The sequence below is a fragment of the Embiotoca jacksoni genome, unplaced genomic scaffold (genome assembly GCF_022577435.1).
Source record: "Embiotoca jacksoni isolate LCO1_2020_lvr unplaced genomic scaffold, fEmbJac1.0.p SCAF_1, whole genome shotgun sequence".
In the NCBI taxonomy this organism is placed as follows: Eukaryota; Metazoa; Chordata; class Actinopteri; family Embiotocidae; genus Embiotoca; species Embiotoca jacksoni.
In genome coordinates this window covers 7,875,647-7,896,455 of record NW_027185229.1, presented here as the reverse complement: position 1 = coordinate 7,896,455, position 20,809 = coordinate 7,875,647, and the positions used below count along the sequence as shown (strand labels likewise).

Below are 20,809 nucleotides of genomic sequence, written 5' to 3'. Positions count from 1 at the left end.
AAAAATCGTGTTCAATAGAATTCCCAAACACTGCGCTGACATTGGAGGGAGGGGGGGGAGGGGCGTCACTCCATATAGTGCAGACCAAAGCATTGCTTCTGTGGATGGATGTTTGTCTGAAACTCCAAAGATGGCAAACATCCTCTGAACTGTTTAGGTGTCAGTTCAAATAGATCAGATTTCTTATTGGCTTTGTGAAAATTTGCAAGCAGCATTACTCTTACCTAAATAAAATTATTTTCCATTTTTATTATGTGAAGAAGTAGAAATGTTTAAGGATTTGTGTTAGTGTAATGGATAAAGTAAAATAACTTGTGGGTAAAGTTAATGAACCCAGCATTGTTATCTTTATTTGACCCGTTTGTACCAAATCCCAAGGTGTTCTGAGGGCATCTCAGCAGAGTGCACCAGCACAAAAGCCCTTGTAAATATGTGTGGAAGAATGCCTTGGACTGTAAATGTCTACTTTAATGATCTGAACCTTTTACTGGAAAGCCCAATTCCCCCTGTAATTACCCACTTACTTCACAGTGCACCGAAAACAATTGTTTATTGCATTCATGTCAGCCAATTACATTAAAAATACTGTTTCTGTTGGTACAGTCAGTGGTACCCCAGTTACCTATTATAAAAACCATAAAGTCACCCATATGTGATCATGGGTGCATTTCCAAGAAGAAACACACAAAGCACACACAAAGTCAGTGTCATTTTTATTCAACTTTAAGCACAACATCCTCAAAACAATCACACAATGCTGATATTCTTTATGTCCTGAGGAAATTGCAAAACTTAATCTTTGTCTTTATTGATTTAATAATTCAGTCAACACTCTACAGACAACACAATTGCAATAAATCTAGTACATTACAGATTCAACTGGGATTGAGGTTTGCCTGTATTAATAAAGGGTAATAAGCATTTTCGCAGACCCTCATTTCATGAGCCCTCCTACATTTCCTCCTCCCTGAATGAGGTGAGAGGTCACGGCGTGTTCCTGTCCAGTACAGTCCCTTGCTGGTCAGGACAGAACCACACGCTGGGCCATGTACTCGCTCAACTCTGAGCTTGTCGCTTCCCATCCATCCCCACATGCAACGCCCCCTTTGATTATCCGAGCACAGTCCAGCCCTGCTCCACTCCCTCATGTAACGCCGCTGTGTGTGTGTGTGTGTGTGTGTGTGTGTGTGTGTGTGTGTGTGTGTGTGTGTGTGCGTGCGCGTGTGCGCGCGCCTGTCAAACCGAGTTAGACTTCCAGTAACTCCGTGAACCCAGAGGTGAAACAAACTGCTGCCGGGGTGACTGGGAACACTTTCCTATTGGACAATCTACCCACATGTAACTGGGTCTCATTTGTTTCTTTTGAGTCAATAAAAGATCAACCAGTTCATCATAAGATTGAACAAATTAACCCTCCTCCTTTAAAAAAAAAGAAACAAAACACATCTGAATTTCATCGGTTGAGACTTTTTAACACAAAACATAACTTTATATCTTCTCTTTACCGCCTTCTTTCCATCTTGCAGTGCTCGGCCTCCTGTGGGAGAGGTGTCAAATCCCGTAATGTGAGCTGCGTGACCGGGTCCGGCCGTCCTGTCACAGAGGAAAACTGCCAGCACCTGTCCCCCAAACCCAGCAGGCAGAGGCGCTGCCGAGGTGGACGATGCCCAAAGTGGAAGACTGGCATCTGGGGAGAGGTAGGACCCTGTGGCCCTGCCATAAAACACTCCTTCATGTTTTTTTTTTTTTGGTTGTTCTCACGCTGCCAGACATGTTGGCTTCTTTTCTCTCATTCCACTTTAATGCTTACCAGCTTGTTGCCAAATGACTCCATATGTGTGAAAAATGTGCAGCTGAACCTCACTGTGTTTATGCACCATGCCACTCCACTAACTAAGGCACGGTGCTTTTACACAACACATGGCGGTTTGACGGGGTTGCAGCTCTGGCTTGAGGCAGCAAAAAACAGAGTTGGTGTATGCCGGAGCTGTAACACAGTACAGTAAGTGGGACAGCAGGAGGAATGTGCACCCTGCTCCTCCAGAATAAATCAACCCCTCTCATCTCTCTTCCTCTGGCCCTCACCTTCCTCTCCTCTTTGTCTCTTTTATCCTCTCCCTCATTGTTGCCTTTCCTAATTGATCACTTTTTCTTCCAACCACACTATCTTCTGTTTTTTTTTGTCTCTGTCTTTTGCCTCCAATGGGAACCACATGTTGGCCATCTTCTGTGAATGCGCTACCAGAGGCAATTCTCTCACGTCATCATGCCAGATGTACTCACAAAGTGCACCTGGGCTGCTGGACAACCTGCCTTGTGCTTCTCTCTTTTTTTCTTTTCCTCCCGGTGTCTGTCTCTTGCTCTCTTCTTTTTTTTTTTTTTTTTTTATCTCATCCCACCGATCCAAGCACAGAGACACATCTATGCTCCATATACGTCAGAGAGGATGTGTGTCGACTCTAAACAGCTGTGGAGAAGGACGCATGCCACGAGTAAAAACATACTCCACACGAGGCTCTTAGTCAAGTACCAAGTACAGCATGATGCATCAGGCTGCCTGAGGGGTTCAACAGCTTCAGGTTACATATGAATGGAAATGGAAATGTCAAATGTTACAGATCATGTGTTTTTATGGATTCATGTAGAAACTCCAGGACACAGAAAAAAATAATTAATCCGTCTTATTTTTTTTATCACAATGCACCACAAAAATCCCTCCTTCACCTCATTTGTATATGAATAATGTGTGATTATTTCATGCAATCCAACAGCCTTACATTAACATCAGTGCAGTGTGAGTTTATTTTGAGGTAACAGTATCTGTTTGAAAGAAGACAAGTCAAAAATGATTGTAAAATATCACCTCAAAAAGCATAAAATACAAAGCTTAAAGCTGAATCAGTAAAATTATGTGCGTTATTTCGTGTGATTGTTTCAGTTATGGGTTAACGGCCTGAATAGACCTGACAGATTATAAAACACATTCTTCAGCCCTCGCTCTTTCTTTTGGTTCTCTGTAGAAATGTGTTCTGGATTACAGCATAAAAGACATGCTTTCATTTCAAACATTTCTGTAGTAAAGTAGAAACAGACTGACAAACCGGCTGCTTTTCCAGGCTCCAACTTCAATTTCTTCACATCTCTGTAAAACCGTTATTAAATATGAACCATACAGCTAAAATATGAACAGTGAGACCTGGTTGCAGTTACCCTAAAGTTATACATTAAAAAACAAACAAATGAAAAGCCAATAGACATCATTCTTTTGTCAGTTAAATGCAAAAAAAAAAACACATTTATTTTATAAACATTTTATTTAGTAGCGATTGACTATATATTCAAATAATCAATGATAAGTCAAAAAAAAATCAAAGACAAAGGGGGACAAAGTGACCTCTAAAATACAACTCAGAGGCCAGTATGAATTATAATAGAATAGAATGGAACAGGTATTAGTTTTTGTCAAGTAGCCCACATAAAAATAAAATAGTTAAAAGATTAAGGTCATTAAACTCACGACGCTTCTTTGTTACAGTGTTAGACACAAAGTAAAACAATAAACGGAGTAATAAAGTTTGAGTGGACTTTTCAAAGCTCTTACCTGCCCTGCTTTCAGTGTTCAGCATCATGCGGCGACGGCGTCCAGCGACGGGAGGTGTTCTGCCAGGTTGGAGACCGACGGAGCCCGCAGGAGACCGGCTGTCCTCAGCGCTCCCGCCCGGCGTCCAGCCAGAGCTGCCGGCTCGCTGACTGTCCCTCCCGTTACCGGTGGAGAGAAGGGGACTGGCAGACGGTAAGCCCGAGGAGGCTCTGTCTGCCTGCACGGATAAACACTGCAACGTGTGTGCTGAGACAAGTAGTTTTTTTGTGTGCTCTGTCTGCCTCACTCGGCCGTGGATAAATTTGCTCTGTCATATCTGGTGAAGTATGAGAGTCGCTGTTTCCGTCGGAGGCGCTGCTGTCTGTAAGCAGGGCGCGGGGTGGGAGGGGTGTGGGGGGGGCTGCACGCCTCTGATGAAAATCAGATGATGCCTTTTTTTTTTCCCCCAATCAAGCCGAAGCCTACTTCCTGACATTAGAATCTGGATGAGTCTGGTTGAAATGTTGGAAAATTCACACCTGTGTGGTATAATTGTTCATTATCCAAAACATTTATGAGCACACTAGCCTATATGTTGCAACTTAAAGCAAGTGAAGCCAGAGCTAAAGGTGCATAATGTGAGATTTAAGACCCCTCTTGTAACACCACTTTGTATGTTAAGAGGCAACTGTGAGTCTGTAGTGTCAGTCTGCACTCAGAGTTTCGGTACTTTGGTTCAATATTGAATATTTTCATTCTGCCTTGAGTTTAGTAGTTTGCTTTTTTGTTTAAAAGATAGAAAAGATTGCTAGAGTGTGCAGACCTAGTAGTGGGGCTCAGTTAAAAATGGCAATCATCAGGTGTGTAGTACCATTTTATAAAGGAGTGGAGCGCATCTGTGACACGCAAACAACCGCACACATAGTTGTGGCTTGTTTGTAAGACTGTGTAACCACTGTGGAGGAAAGTTTACATACATTTGTCAGTGAAGTAGCCTTGACTTTTTAATCGCTTTTATTTAATAAAGTAAACAATGTCTATTTTGAACATTTGTTCTGGATTACTACACAACACGTTCCTGCAAATGTTTTACAATAAAAGCCCACAGGAAGTGCTGAGTTTGTATTAAAACATGATGCTGTAACTTCAACAGGGGAAACAGTAGCATTCGAAAAGAGCCTTCTAGTTGCCAACGTGGATCAATCGATACGCTTTAAATGTCAATATAACAACTTTTCCGTTTGTTTTTATTGGCTCTCTTGAATAATTGAATTTAAAGGTTATTGGATTTTCAAGCACTCAAAAAAAAACATAAATAGACCTACAGTTTAGCTAGATCAAGAACACTGTGAACCTTTTATTTCCTCACTTGAAGTAAAAACGTATTGATGCATCATTTTGGTTCGCTCCAGCAGCATTATGGTGATCGGTTAAGCCTAAAGTTAGTTATTGACGACATTTGTAATATTTTTTGTTTTTGTTGTCATTAGCTGCAATCAAGATCTGTTTTGAATTGTTCGCCTAAGGTCAGCACCTCTGGTTTGTTTGCTACAATAAATTACGAGCTCCAGCGCGTTACATGCAGCTATTCTATATGGTCTAAACTGCATATTAACAGACAGCTAAAAAACAAACCTAACACTGTCACTAATGTTGTACAATTGTACAATGTTAGTTTAGTATCAAACTTCATTATTTTACGAGCTGTCTCCAGTGGTGGAAAGCAACACCAACGTTAACTCTTGTTTTCCATCTGTTTTGTCAAGAGTTTCAGCCATTGTTGCATTTACTGTTCCTGGAGGCTGGAGGCTACAGATACTTTCTGGTTATTAGAGCACGTAGCTGCAGGAGTTTCTTCTATACTGTCTTAATGTGATGTTGAATCTGGGTCAGTGAGCAGCAACAAATGCCTTTCTGAAAGGAGAGTCTAATTAGTCTAGAGAAGTGTTTGGAGGTCCCTGCTTTAGTGTCCCAATTAACAGCTGGATGTAATTAAAACAGTTTAACTGGCAAGGGTTAACATGGCCGTGTGTTTTATGCACTTACATTGATGCCACAAATCAGGTAGTTACGTCTTACACCAACATTATTTCTTTTGCAAATGTATCTAGTTCCTATAGATCCGAGCTACGTGTGAAAATGGAATATTTCATCTTGTCCACCACCAGTTTCACCAAAACAAACAAAAACTATTGTACCAGTCAGCACAACACAACTCATACAGGAGTTCCAGGTTCCTCAGTTGTTTGACAGTTTTCAACATATTAAACTTTGATGAAGGCCAGCTGGAGCTGTAGTCGTAACACCACAGTGTCCACCAGTGAGTGTCTCTGACGCAAGTGGAAACCACTCTGAGCCTTCACTGAAATGTAAAGTGTTTGGATTATGACTTTTAGAGACTTGTATGTCTTGTACATTGTATACTTGTACTTGTATTTGAGTTACCACACAAGCCTGGATGTAATAAGACATTGTTACAGTGGTTCTATGGCTTTGAACTAAGGATACCACTTTTATAGAACCACTGGTTGGCTCACAAGTACAGTATTTGAGAAAATATTGAGAAAGATTCGGCTAACTGGCTTTCATCCTGTTGTTATTTCAACCTTTGGGTTTAAAATGAATCTGACATAGCTCAATGACAGTCTGAACCCATATTTCTGCAATTACTATTGGATTATTTTACCCTCTAACATATATTAGTGTCTATCTCCAGCTTTCTAAACTAAAGTCAGTCACTTCTATTGAATTTCAGGTTAGACCTTTCATCAAACACAATGTTTGGATGTGGTGTAAACAGTTTTAGGAGTTACAAGTTGTGTAACCTCTTCTCAGGACTTGGCCATGTCCTCAGCTCAGGTTCTTTCTTTCAACAACACATTGCTTCCCTCTTATTTATTATCTACTGTTTTGACATTTTGCTCCATAGTCCAGTGTGGCAAAAGTACTGCTTGATTATTCTCCCTTCTTATTGCTGAAGTGCATTAATATCTTTAATTTACTGACCAGTGATAAACAAATCCTTTTAAATGGCAATTATGTTGCATCTATGTAAGTTTGGTATGTCTCAGTGTTTCTCATATTTGAGTCAGCATCACTTTAAATCACCATTCTCTGTCTGGCCTCCCCTACAGTGCAGTAAGTCGTGCAGATCGGGCCACCGCCGGCGAGCCTTGCAGTGTGTGGACCACAACCAGCAGGAGGTCCACGAGATGTACTGTGTGAACCAGATCAGACCACCAGAAATAGAGAGCTGCAACTCCCATGCTTGTGAATCCATCTGGATCACAGGGGAATGGACTCAGGTGAGAAACGAGCAGACAACCTGTGAGCCATCTACAATACAGTATGTAGTCTTAATAAAAAAGTGTGTTTGGTTCCAACAGGCGATACTTTACGGCTTTAGTGGCCATTCATGTAAATCACGATCTTTAAATCCAGTGATGCAGAAATGACAGAAATTGCCCGTGTTTCCAGTGAGGTCCACTGTTGTTATTTCATGCTGCCGATTTATTCTCTCCTCCAGTGCTCAGCCAGCTGTGGCCAGGGCTACCGCCAGCGTCTAATCTCCTGCAGCGAGGTGCATGTAGAGAATGACAACTATGAGTACGGCCATCAGTCTTTGTCCAACTGCCCTGGGACCCCCCCTGAGAGCTACATGCCTTGTAATCTGGACCTGTGCCTGCCAACGCAGGTGTGGAGGGTTGGAATCTGGGGACCGGTGAGCCAAATCTGTGCTCCTACATGTTGTCCAGTCATTTATCAGTATTTTTGTCAAGATGGGACATACATGTTTGTTGTCTTAGTTTCCCCCAGTTTTTTACAGCTAATTAAAAGATTAAACAATGTTTTATTATTCCCCAAACTTCCACCTGTACAATGCATTGAATTAGTGAACATTAAGTGCTACAATTTTTGGAGTATGGATCATCTCATTTTCATACATGAGGTTTAACAGTTGTATTTTACCAAAATGAGGCCACATTTGTCTGATTGTGTTAAAACGATTGTACCTTTGTCTTCTTCCTGTGCCAAAGCCAAAGGCTAAACAGCTTTTTTTTCTTTCTTTTTTTTTTGACAATTTGGAGATAAAAAACTGCTGACAGACTGTCATCTACAAGTGCCACTATCACACTGTTGTGGTTCTTTTCTCCCCTTCAGTGTTCAGCAAGCTGTGGAGATGGAGTGATGGAGAGGACGATGCGGTGCGTGTCGGCAGATGGTCAGGAAAGCAATCGGTGTTCTGGAGACACAGTGCCAGAGGCCAGAAAAATCTGCAGAAATCCGAGCTGTGAGTGCTTGCAAGAAAACTCTTGTTCTCTTTACAAAGGTCAAGGCTACCGGGAGTTAGATAAAAGCCAAATGAAAGCATCTAAAATTCCAGTATTAGGTATGGCTCAACATGACCCGGTCATCTCAGAGATTTGGGCTTTCGTGAATTATTTATGATCTGAGGCAAACATCAAAGATTGACTGTGCAGTGTATTTACTTCCCTGCGGTACCGTAGGACATCAAAGACTTAGTGGCTTTTCATTTTCTTTGATTCGATGAAGTGATTTGCCACACTTGACTTAACTGCTGAAATTTGTGCGTGCATGTGTGCACATCTGTATATACAGCCCGAGTGCCTGTCCCGTGTTAAATCTTTGAATAATACACTACTGAATAGTCACTTATTTCTTTTGTGCCTCAAGGCCATTTGCCTTCTAGCTGTCTTGACGTCCAGAACACGAACGGCCCCGTCCCAGACAGCGAACACATCCTCAGTATTCAAGGAAAAGCACTCAAGGTAAGATAGTATCGTCTTCTTACCTCGCAAGTACAGAAAGCACAGTTTGTGAAGCCATAACAGGGAGAAGACACTTGAAAAGTAGGTTTCCCTCTTGACATTTCAAGTGACTTAAACACTAACAGAATATTTTGCTCACTGTTTACATGTTTCTCTGTATATGCACCTACATTATTGAACAAAGTGCTTCGAATCCATCTCTACTAGCAAGTGTTTAGGCATACTTTTGGCACTGCGGCTCAGTGTACAAGGTTGCAAACAGATGCAGCACATTTCAGAACACACATTCAGATAAATTCTTTGGTCTTCAAAAAGGTCTTTTTTAGGGATTGGATGTATTTGGTTTCTGTGGGGTTTTTTTTTAGCTTGTAATTGCGATCGCACCATCTTCTGTTTTAGTTTTTCCTTCATTGCACCATTATTTTTCTTTCCTTTTCTATCCTTTCTTTCCTCTTTTCTTTCCTTTTCTGCACCTCCTCTGCCATCTTTTTTCTACCTTTCCATCACCCCTTTGCTTCCCCACTCCTCCTCTGCATGGTCTCCTTTCTCTACTTCCCTCTTACTGCTCCTTTGCCCTTTTATTTTCTGCAGGTCTACTGTGCAGGAATGCAGACAGAGACTCCACAGGAGTACATCACCTTGACGACCAGTGAAGGGGAGAATTTTTCAGAGATCTTTGGCTTCAGGTAAACAGCCAACTGGATAACAGCTGGTTTTATTACAAAAAATCCAGCTGACTCTTGGCAGCGTTTTTTTTTTTTTTTGTCTTTGTAAATGAAGAAATTCCTTGGAAGTGTAAAGTTGAGCCAAGGTATCTTTGGTGTGTGTGTGTGTGTGTGTGTGTGTGTGTGTGTGTGTGTGTGTGTGTGTGTGTGTGTGTATGTGTGTGTGTGTGTGTGTGTGTGTGTGTGTGTGTGTGTGTGTGTGTGTGTGTGTGTGTGTATGTGTGTTTGCATGTTTTCCAGGCTCAATGACCCCACCCAGTGTCCTGCCAATGGCTCCAGAAGAGAAGACTGTGACTGTCGCAGAGACTACGCTGCTGCCGGCATCACCACCTTCTCCAAAGTGCGCTTGGACCTCAGCAAGATGAACATCATCAGTGAGTTGCCCACACTCTCACTGACCCTGATGACACACACACGCACTGGCATCCTGTGCCAACGTTAACTCTACATTACTCTCAAATGAGAACTTCCTTTACTATTTAATTATGTCCATGCTCACCAGGGTTAATGGACTCAAGATGTCTTTAAGGTTCATTTAAGCAAACATACAATTACAAGGCTTGAGGGGATTAAATGAAACTGCTCTAACTAGATGGAATTACACTGATATTGCCATTTGGCTGACCCTAAAGGCTGGATTTATTGGTAAATAGCATGGCAGATTCAAGCTATCATTATGAAGGTTCATCTGAGGACATATAGGAACAAATTTCAGGACAGAAATTCTCAAGAATATTTGCCACATTCTAAGTGATTAGCTTGTTGCTTTATCTTGATATTTAGCTACAGACTGGCAGTTTGCTTTCACCCGTGAAGGCAAGAGCGTTCCATTTGCTACAGCTGGAGACTGCTACAGTGCCGCCCGCTGCCCACAGGTGAGAATGAAAACAGTTCTGAGAATTATTTTACTTTTCATAACAGGAAAAGCACAGCAAATAACATCAATGATGGCTCAGTTCCTTCCAGTGTCAAATAAGCCATAAAACTAGAGCCCTGAAAAGGAACTAGACAGGAATGTGGTCTTTTTCAGAGTTATTAATTATCCTTTTGCTTTTCCTGCTATGAAATGTCAAAACATCTAGTTTGGATAAAATGCTGTTATCATTCATGCCACTCCTATAAATTTGGAACATGTTCTTTGAAAGCTTCCAAAAAAAGTTTGCAATTTATAACCAGGCTAGTCTTCTGCGTTGTTTGAATCGTAACATCACTGCTGCTGCTTAGGTCAGATGGTTTATATGGTTGTGTTAAATTCAGTTGGTAACAGCTGGAAAATGAGAGTTTTACGAGAACTTTGAAATAAGAATATTGATATCCTTCAGCAAAAAACTGTCATTTTTATTCAGCCTAATCAAAACTGTAAATTAGTAAGTAAATATCAGCCTCATAACAATGAGTCAGGGAACACTGATGTTATTGAACCTGTTCTGAAAAGTCTCAACGACCACCCTATAAGTAGAAGTACTTGGCCGCCTTTGAAAAATGGCACCAGTTGTGGTTTTCAAAGGGACCTGCAGGGTGGAAATGGTTGAATACTTCATAGTATTTCTGCTTCACATTGAAAATTAGAGTCTGAAAAGTATCTGTATCAAAGCACATGGCAAGATTAAGCCATTTTGAATGTGTTTTTAAATACTTCTAAATGCCCTATCATCTTTAAATTGTTCTCTCCCTCTCTCTTCTATTAGGGCCGGTTTGGGATCAACCTGTCAGGAACAGGTTTCAAGGTGGCGGAGGATACCTCATGGGTCTCCCAGGGCAACTATGCAGTTGCTAATATACAAAAATCCCAGGTAACTCACATACATGTCCACTGTGTTCAAGGAAAAAGGAAAACTCACACAATCACAAACATTAAATACAAAAATTCCATTTATATATTTTGCAAATACTTTATATGACAGAAGGAGGAAAATATGAGTAAAGAGTTCATCCCTGTTCAATGATGATGAGATGATCAGATCTTTTCAGTCCTGTTACTTCTTATACTTCATCCCTCCGTCATCTTCTTCATGTCCTCTGGACTTCAGAAGTGGGCATCGCCCAAGTGGGTTCGATGTTTCTCCTCATAAACTAGCAGAGAAAGGGCCTTTATTGGTCAGCTGCTCTCTCAAGTGCCTCCCCATGCCACCACCCCCACCCCAGCCCACTCTTCACTTTTGAAATGGAGATCCAGCCGGAGAGTGCTTTTTGGCAAGGTAAAATGAGTGCAGCGGAGATGCCAAAAAGTGTTCACAGTATCCAAACCCAGCTGGCCCACTTCGGGCACTCCAGGCAGTTTAAATAAAGCCCGGTTGTGACAGTGGGATGGAGACAGCACTCCAGAGAAGATCAGACAAAACATTTACTGCACACTGCAGCTTTCATGTCGTGGGATAATGATTTTAGCGTACTTGTCTGATGCAATTTCCTTTTTGGTTTGAAATGTTTGTATGAAACAGCGATTATGTTACATGCAAATGATGCTAGTGAAGTGCTCGTGATTAATTAGTTTGTATGTTTTGCTTGTTGCTGAGGGTGATTAATTCAATCCCTACCTGGTGACAGGCTGCTTGGTGGGCTTCAGTCTTTGTTTGCCTTTTGAAAAGGAAAAAGCTAATTTCAAAGACACCAAAACAACCTGATGACAAACAAGTTTTAAACTGGTAAAACTGTCAGGCTACTCGTAAGTAGCAGTAGTCCTGATGAAGTATTATTTTACATTTAGCTTCTGTCAAGCTATATTTAACTAAAGTTTTTCCTCTTTTTTTTCTTAAAGTAAAATTGAATCCCTGAAGCAGCATAATTTCACGGAGCTCATGTTATTCCTCTTGTGTCCGCAGGATGGCAGCACAATTTCAGGAATGTGTGGAGGCTACTGTGGTAAATGTTCACCTTCCTCTGGCCGCAGCCTGCCTGTAACAGTGGACTAGATCTGCAGCCATCCATTGGGTGTGGGATGCTTTAAAAGTGTGATTAAAAATACCTATCTGTGTTTACACCACTCTGCTGGTGTATGTTCTTGACTGAATGTTTTTAAGAATCTTTTTCCGTAGTATAAATTAACCTGGTGTAAGTACTGTAAATAGCAGGATAAATGGTCTTATTTATTGTACTCGCAGTTTATTTTTCTATTGTAATTTAAAGGTTTCATTGTCAATAGCAAACACTACACAGCTGCCATTTTTCAGATTTTTGCCAGAATGTGCCTTCCATTGTGGATACTTTCTTAGTGAACTTCACATTGCATGTGTTATAGCCATGGATTCATAACTTGTGTTTAATCTAATTATGTTATTGTTGTCATGGTCACCGGTCCTGTGGTTTAAATGCAGTGAGGTGTCTCCAAGCAGTGGGGACGGGCGTCGCAGCCGCGGGGGTCAGTTGTTTGCAACACCTGCACTTTGCAACACTTTGCAACTCCCTTCACTTAAAGTTAAAGTTAATTTGAAGTTATTTGTTAAAGCTTAAAACCTTTTTGAATAAAAATACAAAGAGAGAGGATGAAGCTACAATTACACAAGCGAGCAGTCAAATTAAATTAGTTTTAAGGTTTCATCTTAGAGTTAACGCTGCGGACATATTAGGGTTAGGGCCGAAAGGCGGGGGGTTGCAGTGCTCATTATCGACCACGAGAATTCCGACACTTTTAAAATCAGTGCTCCACTGGCAATGAATCTTTTTTTTAATTTTTTTTTTAAACCTTTTATTGCCCCAAGCAGGGTTCATGAACACATGTACGGATGCCCAGGCTCGCCACTGTTGACCACAGAGCAATTTCCTAAAAAGATTTTTCTCATTCAGTGAAGTGTCCATTTTACTACTTTGAATGTGTTCCTCGTGTGTGTGTGTGTGTGTGTGTGTGTGTGTGTGTGTGTGTGTGTGTGTGTGTGTGTGTGTGTGTGTGTGTATGTCAGATATGACAGTTTGGGCCTTCCTAAATTGTGAGCAACTCTTACAGTAAGTTTATCAGACTGTGTGCACTGCTGCTTCCACTTACTGAGCTGCTGCTCTCTGTGGCAAACTAAAAATTTCACTGCTTCCCTTACACTTCCTCTCGGTTTACTCGTGACCTGGAGTACATTCTCATTAGGTGGTGAGCACCAAGGTTAGTTGTAACAATTACACAATGGAAGAAAAGGCCCTGTGTTGCTGCCTCGCTGCCATGTTTCTTTCTCAATTGGAAGTACTTTTACTGAATGTTAACATCCTGTGGATAAAGTCAGTTCAGTCCGTTTAAATAAAGAGATGAAACAGTTTAAAATGTGCACCCTGGATCTATGGAGGAAGTTCACCCGTACACAAACACACAGAGGCATAATAAACACATGGATCCTCAGGAGAAAAGCATAGGTTACAAGAACCATAGAGATTTGCTGCCAGACATCAGAGAGAGAGAGACATATTCCTCTGTGTTCCTGTATATCTCTCAGGTAGTGTGCAGTGACCAGGGAGAGCCATTAGCCTTTAGCTTTTACAGAACAGTCCAGTTATCTTATCTGGAGAAGCTCGAAAGAAAAAGAAAAAAACTCACCTCAGGCTAATGAAATTCCAGTAGAGATGTAATGCAAACGTCCGACTCTGGAGACACCTCTCAAACTGCTGAGCTCACAGGCCCTGCAGCACCACTTCTGTCCAGATGCTGCTTGTAAACTGTTGCCTCCTGTACCTCACATTCATTTCTTCATCTTTGTCTGTCCAAACTGTACATATTTCTAAATGCTCCTGTTGAGAGCATTCTGACTTTTTTGTGAAGATATCAGGGTACTTTTTATTTTGTGTAAGTTTTTGTATCTGTTATGTTATGTTATTGTGAGCTGATTCTTCTTTTTATAATTTTATGCAGAATAGGTAAGCAATGTTTCTTTATATTCTTTAATTTGAGGTTTTTTAGGGTACAGTATGTATGTACACCTGATTAAAAAGCCATATTTGTTTTTGTAAGCCGTTGTATGGTACTATTTAAATGCCTTAAGTGATCATGTGCACACTTCAACCAAAGGGAATTCAACACAGTTTTAATATTCAACCAAACAACGTTCAAGAGACATGGGGAAGGAAACAGTTTGTGTCATACTGATGGTCATAAATAAAAAAAAAATGCACTTCTCATTGTGAATGTCAGAATACAGTTCAGTTAGTGCAGTTCTCAGGTGTCATAAATGAAGGGATTTTTTTTTTTTAAATATTTAAATGTATTTATCTTTTTTTTACACATTTGCCACATGTTTACCAGTCAACTGAACATGTATGATTGGCATTTAACTATGTAAAATGTCCTTATGTATTCTTTATTTTATATGCAAATATTTATTTTACCTTTTTTTGTGAATGTACATAGACCTTGACCATAAATGACTATGAATTATTACGCAATATCGCCATAACATGAATCGTCTGGCAGCATATTCCCTTTTTCATGAATTATTTTTTTTATATATGTGTCATATCTGCATAAATTGTATAAGCAGAGTTTGGTGCTGCCACATGAAAAGCATGATTTATGTATGAGACCAAATAAAGCAGTGATTGGAGAGTAATAAAATGCCTGACACGCACCACACTTGTCTGTCTGAGTTTCACACTAATTTATCATTTTCATTCTAGTTTTTCCTTGATGTGTCGTCTGAGTGTACAACCGGCTGTACAAATCATGGAAAGATGATAGTCTGGTTAATGTTTGGGCCATAAAACTATCGCTCCATAATACCTCTGCTTAATTATATTACATGCTGTACACTATCACAGCAGTCCGGCTCTCGACCTGACAGATGTGTTTTATGGAACTAATCTAATCTCTGTCTGTGCTCATAATAGTGAATTATCAGGTCGTCTACCAGGTGTCGGCTCCGGTCCTCCTTAATAAATATTATTCACTGCTGGGCAGATTTCAGATGAAGAAGTCGAGTTGAACTTTATTGGGTCAGATCTGCGTTCCAGTTTTGATGTAGTTTAAAGACCTACTCCCGACAATTATCAAAATAGTCTGCATCAGTCATTTCTGTCTGTTTTTTCAACAACAACAACAAAAAAATTAAAAAGTCCATTGTCAAGTTACGCATTCTCTGGGTTTCTCCATCACGCTTGTTTTAGTTGCATATTGAACTATGATTTGCTTCTACATCAGTTGTAAATCACAAAATCTCCTGGTGCTCTTAAACTCAGATTTAAAAGGAGCACAGAGAAACAGTCCCTCTTCATTAGATGCACATCCATCTTTCTGCTCAGAGTCAACCATCCCAACAAAGTGAAAATAAGCAAAACACATCTGTGAGTGGAACTATTAGAAAAAAATATGATACACATACCCACCAAAACTGTGCCATTTTAAATTTAAATAACTAAACATCCTCGGTCTTACAAATTAAAAATTGATTCTTGACCAAAGTTGCTTCTTCAATTTAACCTGGCCTGGTATGAGAAGTAACTAATACATGCAAACTTAAGATAGATGTTACTGCAAAACAGATTTCTGAGTTAGTTCACTGACTTTGCTGCAGCATTTACCACTATTTTGTAGCTTCAATGTAACACTGTACTGTAGCTTTAACTGTAAAATCGTTTTGGCTTCAGCAGACTCCTGTCATCCTGTATGTAACTTAATATCAATGTTAAATGGGGTGGGGAATAAAACACCAACTGTGTGGCAGGATGAATATGCATCCACGCAGCAGTGACTAACTTCAAGCTTACATGATATACATTTCATGCTGTTTTGGTCATCTCAGGTGAGCTGTAGCAACAGGAGACCCAGCCAGTCATTTTGAGACTGACTCCTCTAATGTCTGTCAACAGTTGGAGTGAGCGGCTGCTTGAAGGGATAAGGAAAAAGTGAGAAAAGGAAAAGAGAGGGAAGGAGGGTTTGGGGGTGAGAGGACCTTTCAACAGCTACAGAGGGCTTGTCTAAACTCAAGTACGTGATTCAGATGTAGATTTGCAAACATCCCAGGGGGCAGTTTTCAGAAAAAAAAAAACTGTGACAGCCAATACAATGGAGCAGATAGACGACAGCAGTGTGTCAGCAGCTTGGGATTACATAAAATGTTCCTGAAAAAGAAACGGCAAGTCTTCTTTCCTCAGCAGATGTAGCCAGATGTAAAGAGCTCTGCACCACAGCTCAGAGTTTAATCAGTGCATAACATTCAGATGAATTCCTCCAAGCATGTTGAATGAATCTGCCACTCACTCCCGGTATGTCTGTCTGCCCTGATTCAATGACTAATTTTCACAATCAGCCATTCATTTCCTCATAAGATTCAAATCTTCATATCCTTTATTTGGCGCAATCTCTGGCTAACATCTGCTCACACTGTTGCAGTGGTCTTTCACCTCCGGCAGCAGAATTGGGATCTTAGCTGCTTCCTTGGTGGTATCCTTTCTTGGCCTGTAGTTTTTTCTCTCTTGTCTTCTGGGTCAGTGATCAGCTGCACTCCTGTAGCTGAAGGGCGCCAAATGCTGCCAACATTTTAACCACACTCTCAGTTGTGCAGCTTTTAATGGTGCAAGAGGTTATCTTTGGAGGTGTTTGCAAGTATGTGAATAACACAGAGTAGGCAATATTTGACAGAAGTGTTTCAAACAGTAGCCCCGCAAACTAAAACAGCAGATATCAGATTTGTCCACTATTAGGAAAATAAATCATACCATATAATATCATACCATGAACAAACATTCATTACCCATACTCAGACTGGACTTCACTTCTTTGTGTATCTCCATGTCTATATTCTAATGAGTACACTATTTTCACACTGCTCTCGCAGACCTTCCCACAAGGATTAGACCAGTGACCTAAGCTGCTGTGAGCTCGAGGCTGTACTAGATGTTCCCAACATTTCAGAACGTCATGTCCACCACCTCACAAGCAACAGCCAATTGAACCCAAACCAGCCCTGACAGCCCTCCGCAGGTTGAGAGTTCACAGGCAAGATATTTGAGATAATGCGGGGTAAAAGGCATGAAATTAGAAGTCCTGGAGCTAAAGACACCTTTTCTTTTCACTTTATTGAACTGATGCACGCGGCAGCAAAAGAAAGACCAATAAAAGCTCACTGTACTAACACTTATTGTACACTGTTGATTATACAACCAAATAAGGGGATTTTTTTTTTTTTTTTCAACTTCCCCCAAGGTTTTGCTCCTGGAAGTAGCATGAAAGCTGTTTTTGATTCTGCCATGAGTGTTTAGACTCTTAACTTTAGACTTAATGAGGGAAGTTTTTATAGTCATGAGTCCCCAGGGTCATCTCCCCCTGCCATCATTATCATCATCATTCCTAATGGTAATCTGGGGTGACTTTGAACTGAGGCTGAGCAGTAAGCCTCAGGCCCGCATGCACACATACAAATAATTTGGATGTCCAGATACAGTAATGTATGTGTTTATCTCCATGCGGAAATAGTGTGTGTGGATTTGTCTTCTGTTCATTCCTTTGTTTTTTGTCACGTTGCCATCATTTGACTCCAGACTTCTAATGTCTCACATGGTTTTTCCCTTCATTGTCTTCATTCACTGGTGCAACTGAATATATCAAGGCTGCCTGACTGTCCTTGACAGGAAACAGAAATATTCTCACAGTTTCACTGACTTTTTCTCATTTCAACTCATCCTCATGGTTTTAATGCAGCAATATCAGTAGTGCTGTTTTTCTTCTCACTCCTGACAAGTGATATAAATTTGTGCTGGCAGCAACTCTTCATAATAAATGTAAAGAATATACTGTAGAAAAGTTTGAGATAGAAGAGTTTTTATTAATCAAGGACAAAAAAACAGGAAACATTTTGTTTTAAAACATCACTTTTAGATACAGTCTCATGTTGGCCAAACAAATGTAGAATGTAGACCTCCTTTTATTTGACTTCATTCAATAGCTGTGCACAGCAGCAGGATTGCTATGTGTCTCCACATTGTGAGTAAAGCTCTTTTTGGCAGCACTGACATTTGTGCTGTCGTGCCACTTCATTTCAAGCAAAGAAAAAGCAAATAGATACTCTGTGTCAAAAGAAATATGAATTACTACCCACCTTTGTGCCGGAAAACCTTTCCACACTATTTTCCATGCCTGAACTTTAAAGTAGCTGACAGAGCCACATAATTGGATATTGAATAAGCTAAATGTGTGTCTAGAAATAATAATGATAGCGTCTAAGTAATTATTGGAGAAGCTGCCTGTGAGTCAGAGCACTCTTACACCAATGCTGTGCCACTTGTGCTCAAAAGCCTTTTCTCTGGTGATAAATAAAAAGCAACTTGCTGGAGAGAGTCAACGCTGTCGGACCACAGGGAAGAAAAACACCCGGAGGGACTCATGGCACAAGATCCAGCAGAGAGGAAAACAAAGTTAGAAAGGAATCTTTTCTGATCAAATGTGAATTAGGAGTGGTGGCATAAAGTCGTGAGTGGGAGTAGGAATCTGAGAAATGGCAGCATTATGTTATGTTGTGACTTTAATGACATAAAAACCTTATAGTGTTTTTGGAGTTTATTCATATATGTAAACTGTTTCTAATCTTTTAGCAGAAGGACATTTTGCAGGGAACTGGTGCAAAACACTTGAAAACTGTGTTTGAGGGAGAATACAGACATAAAACATTTATTTCCTTAATTATGGGCCTTTTATTTGCCTTGAGCTGTTGTCATCCACAGAACTCATCCACTACGTCATTTTCCTCTGCATCACTGGTGGTTTTAACCAAACGTAATTATAGTTTGTCCTTTTTTAAATAAAGTATTTCACCAGTCTTCTATTGGCTGTGAGAAAACAGGGTGGAGCTGTTATCTGGAACAGGGCAGCTCCATTCATTAATGACGGGGGTTAATAGGACAGGACTGCAGCCTGGACTCTGTGTTTTGTTTTTTGTTTTTTCTGTTTTACGAACGCACACTGGTCTCCAGTTTCCTCTGTGAGCCATTTGTCTCCGTAGTAGGTGATTGTGTGCTTACTGTCCTGAGTTCAGCCGGTCATGTTCAGTCGCGGTTCCAAGAGGAGAGATTCCAGCAGATCGGTAGGTAGACGAGAACAAACTTAATAGGTTTTAAGGTTTCCGTGTCGCACGTCTTAACCTGCTTTTTCCCCAAATTATGTAAGCGACTTTTTCTTGTTTGTTGTGAGTTTTGTTGCCGTTTTTGCTCTGTCACGTTGCTAGGGAGATCACGTATCATATGAGCGGTTAAAATAACTCACCGGCACAAGTCTCATTAAAAGCACAGGGTGATGAAATGTCTGTTTTCTCTGTTACTGTCAGCGGTTTTTGAAGGAAAAGCAATGAGTTCTGTTTTACACTTTCCAGAATAAACTGCATATTTTATTGCTTTAAATGCTGATTTTGTAATGTAGGCCTTACTTGTTGTCTGTAGTTAATAAAGGTTACATGAAGAACTTCCCATTACTGATATGGTGGTGTGTTGCATTAAACAACTTATAGTATACGGTTTTGTAGTGATACAAGGAGTAAGTGACACAACTCTCACAGAAACTACCAGTGACCAGTGGGACCATTAATGCCCAAGGTAGTGTTTTCTCTACTGTATTGTTACTGCAAACTGTAACCAACCACTTTCTGTTTCTGTCTGTCCTAAGCTGAACGCTGCAGATGAGCCACAGAGAGGACAGCCCTGTCTCACCTGTGGAGAACAGTGTCCTGGCTTTGCCCTGCACAAATGGAGGTACAGCATTGCTTCACTTCATGCATCATAAATTCCCTCAGATGGTGTCATGCTGTGGATAGGAAAGCATTGAATGTATAATGTTTTTTTTTAACATGTCTACACACCACTTCATTCATTCACAGAGAGAGATACAACCACAAAATAATTTACTCTGCACTGCAGCCAGCTGATTATGCAGCTACCAATTTAGCAAAAGTACCCATTCTCCAAACAAAATCTCTTGTGCTTCTTCATCAAGCCGAGTAGCATTCAGGAGGAACTCTTTCAGACGCCTGGTACTTTGAATAGAGTCGGCCATGCACACTACTGTGAGGAGGCAATTGTTCTGTCCCTGTGTGCTCTAAGATAATAGTTTTTACTGTAGAGACCATTCATGCAGCACGAAGGAGTCAAGCCTGCTTCTTCCACAGTCCCACGTTCACAGCTGAGACTACATAAAGCTGCGAAACAAACTGTATATTGTAAGAAGAAGCGATCGTGCTGTGAAGTACAGGTGGTTTGGGTTAGTGCGTGAAAGAGTGTGACTAATGTGTGCAACTCGGTCACAGGAATGCAATACAAAACACATCACGTAGAGTGTGTTGAACACTGTTAGTTCATCAGTATCAGCTGATTCTTATAACCTCAGTAACAAAGTGACTCTCATAACAGTGCTGACTTAATAGAGATGGTGTGAGCTGCATGCTGAAGCTCAGTTTGTGGAAACGACAAAACCCCGAAGTACATTATGTGGCGATTACAAACCCCACATTGTAATTGTGGAACGAAATAAGCTGCTTTGCCTGGTTGAGTGAGGATTATTTAAGAAAGAGAGGTTAAAAATTATAAGTTTAACAACACTGAAAAGTGTGAGGAATGTATAATAGTTTTAACTTAATTTGCCCCCTGGACAACCCTTACGATGTGACGTCATTCTGCAGCACACCAGAATTTTCCTTGATGCTGTTTTTTCCTTATTAAATAAATCTTAAAGTATTTTGGCGTTAGAAAAGTCAGTTGGGTTGAAGCCACCTTTTTCAAAGATAACATTGCAGCCATGGATTTGTCAGGCATTTTGTCCTCTGATA

The 20,809-nt window shown here is 40.6% G+C and overlaps 1 protein-coding gene across 1 annotated transcript in view; it reads left to right on the top strand.

Moving 5' to 3' along the window:
• Positions 1-12,007, top strand: part of adamts9 (ADAM metallopeptidase with thrombospondin type 1 motif, 9) — a 42,876-nt gene extending 30,869 nt beyond the window's left edge. The window contains exons 29-39 of the mRNA XM_069145997.1: positions 1,527-1,697; positions 3,617-3,793; positions 6,715-6,885; positions 7,107-7,301; positions 7,742-7,871; positions 8,276-8,370; positions 8,962-9,056; positions 9,336-9,469; positions 9,879-9,970; positions 10,784-10,888; positions 11,918-12,007. Coding sequence (XP_069002098.1) covers positions 1,527-1,697; positions 3,617-3,793; positions 6,715-6,885; positions 7,107-7,301; positions 7,742-7,871; positions 8,276-8,370; positions 8,962-9,056; positions 9,336-9,469; positions 9,879-9,970; positions 10,784-10,888; positions 11,918-12,007 — 1,455 coding nt within the window. The remainder of the gene's footprint in view (positions 1-1,526; positions 1,698-3,616; positions 3,794-6,714; positions 6,886-7,106; positions 7,302-7,741; positions 7,872-8,275; positions 8,371-8,961; positions 9,057-9,335; positions 9,470-9,878; positions 9,971-10,783; positions 10,889-11,917) is intronic.
• The last annotated feature ends 8,802 nt before the right edge of the window (positions 12,008-20,809 follow it).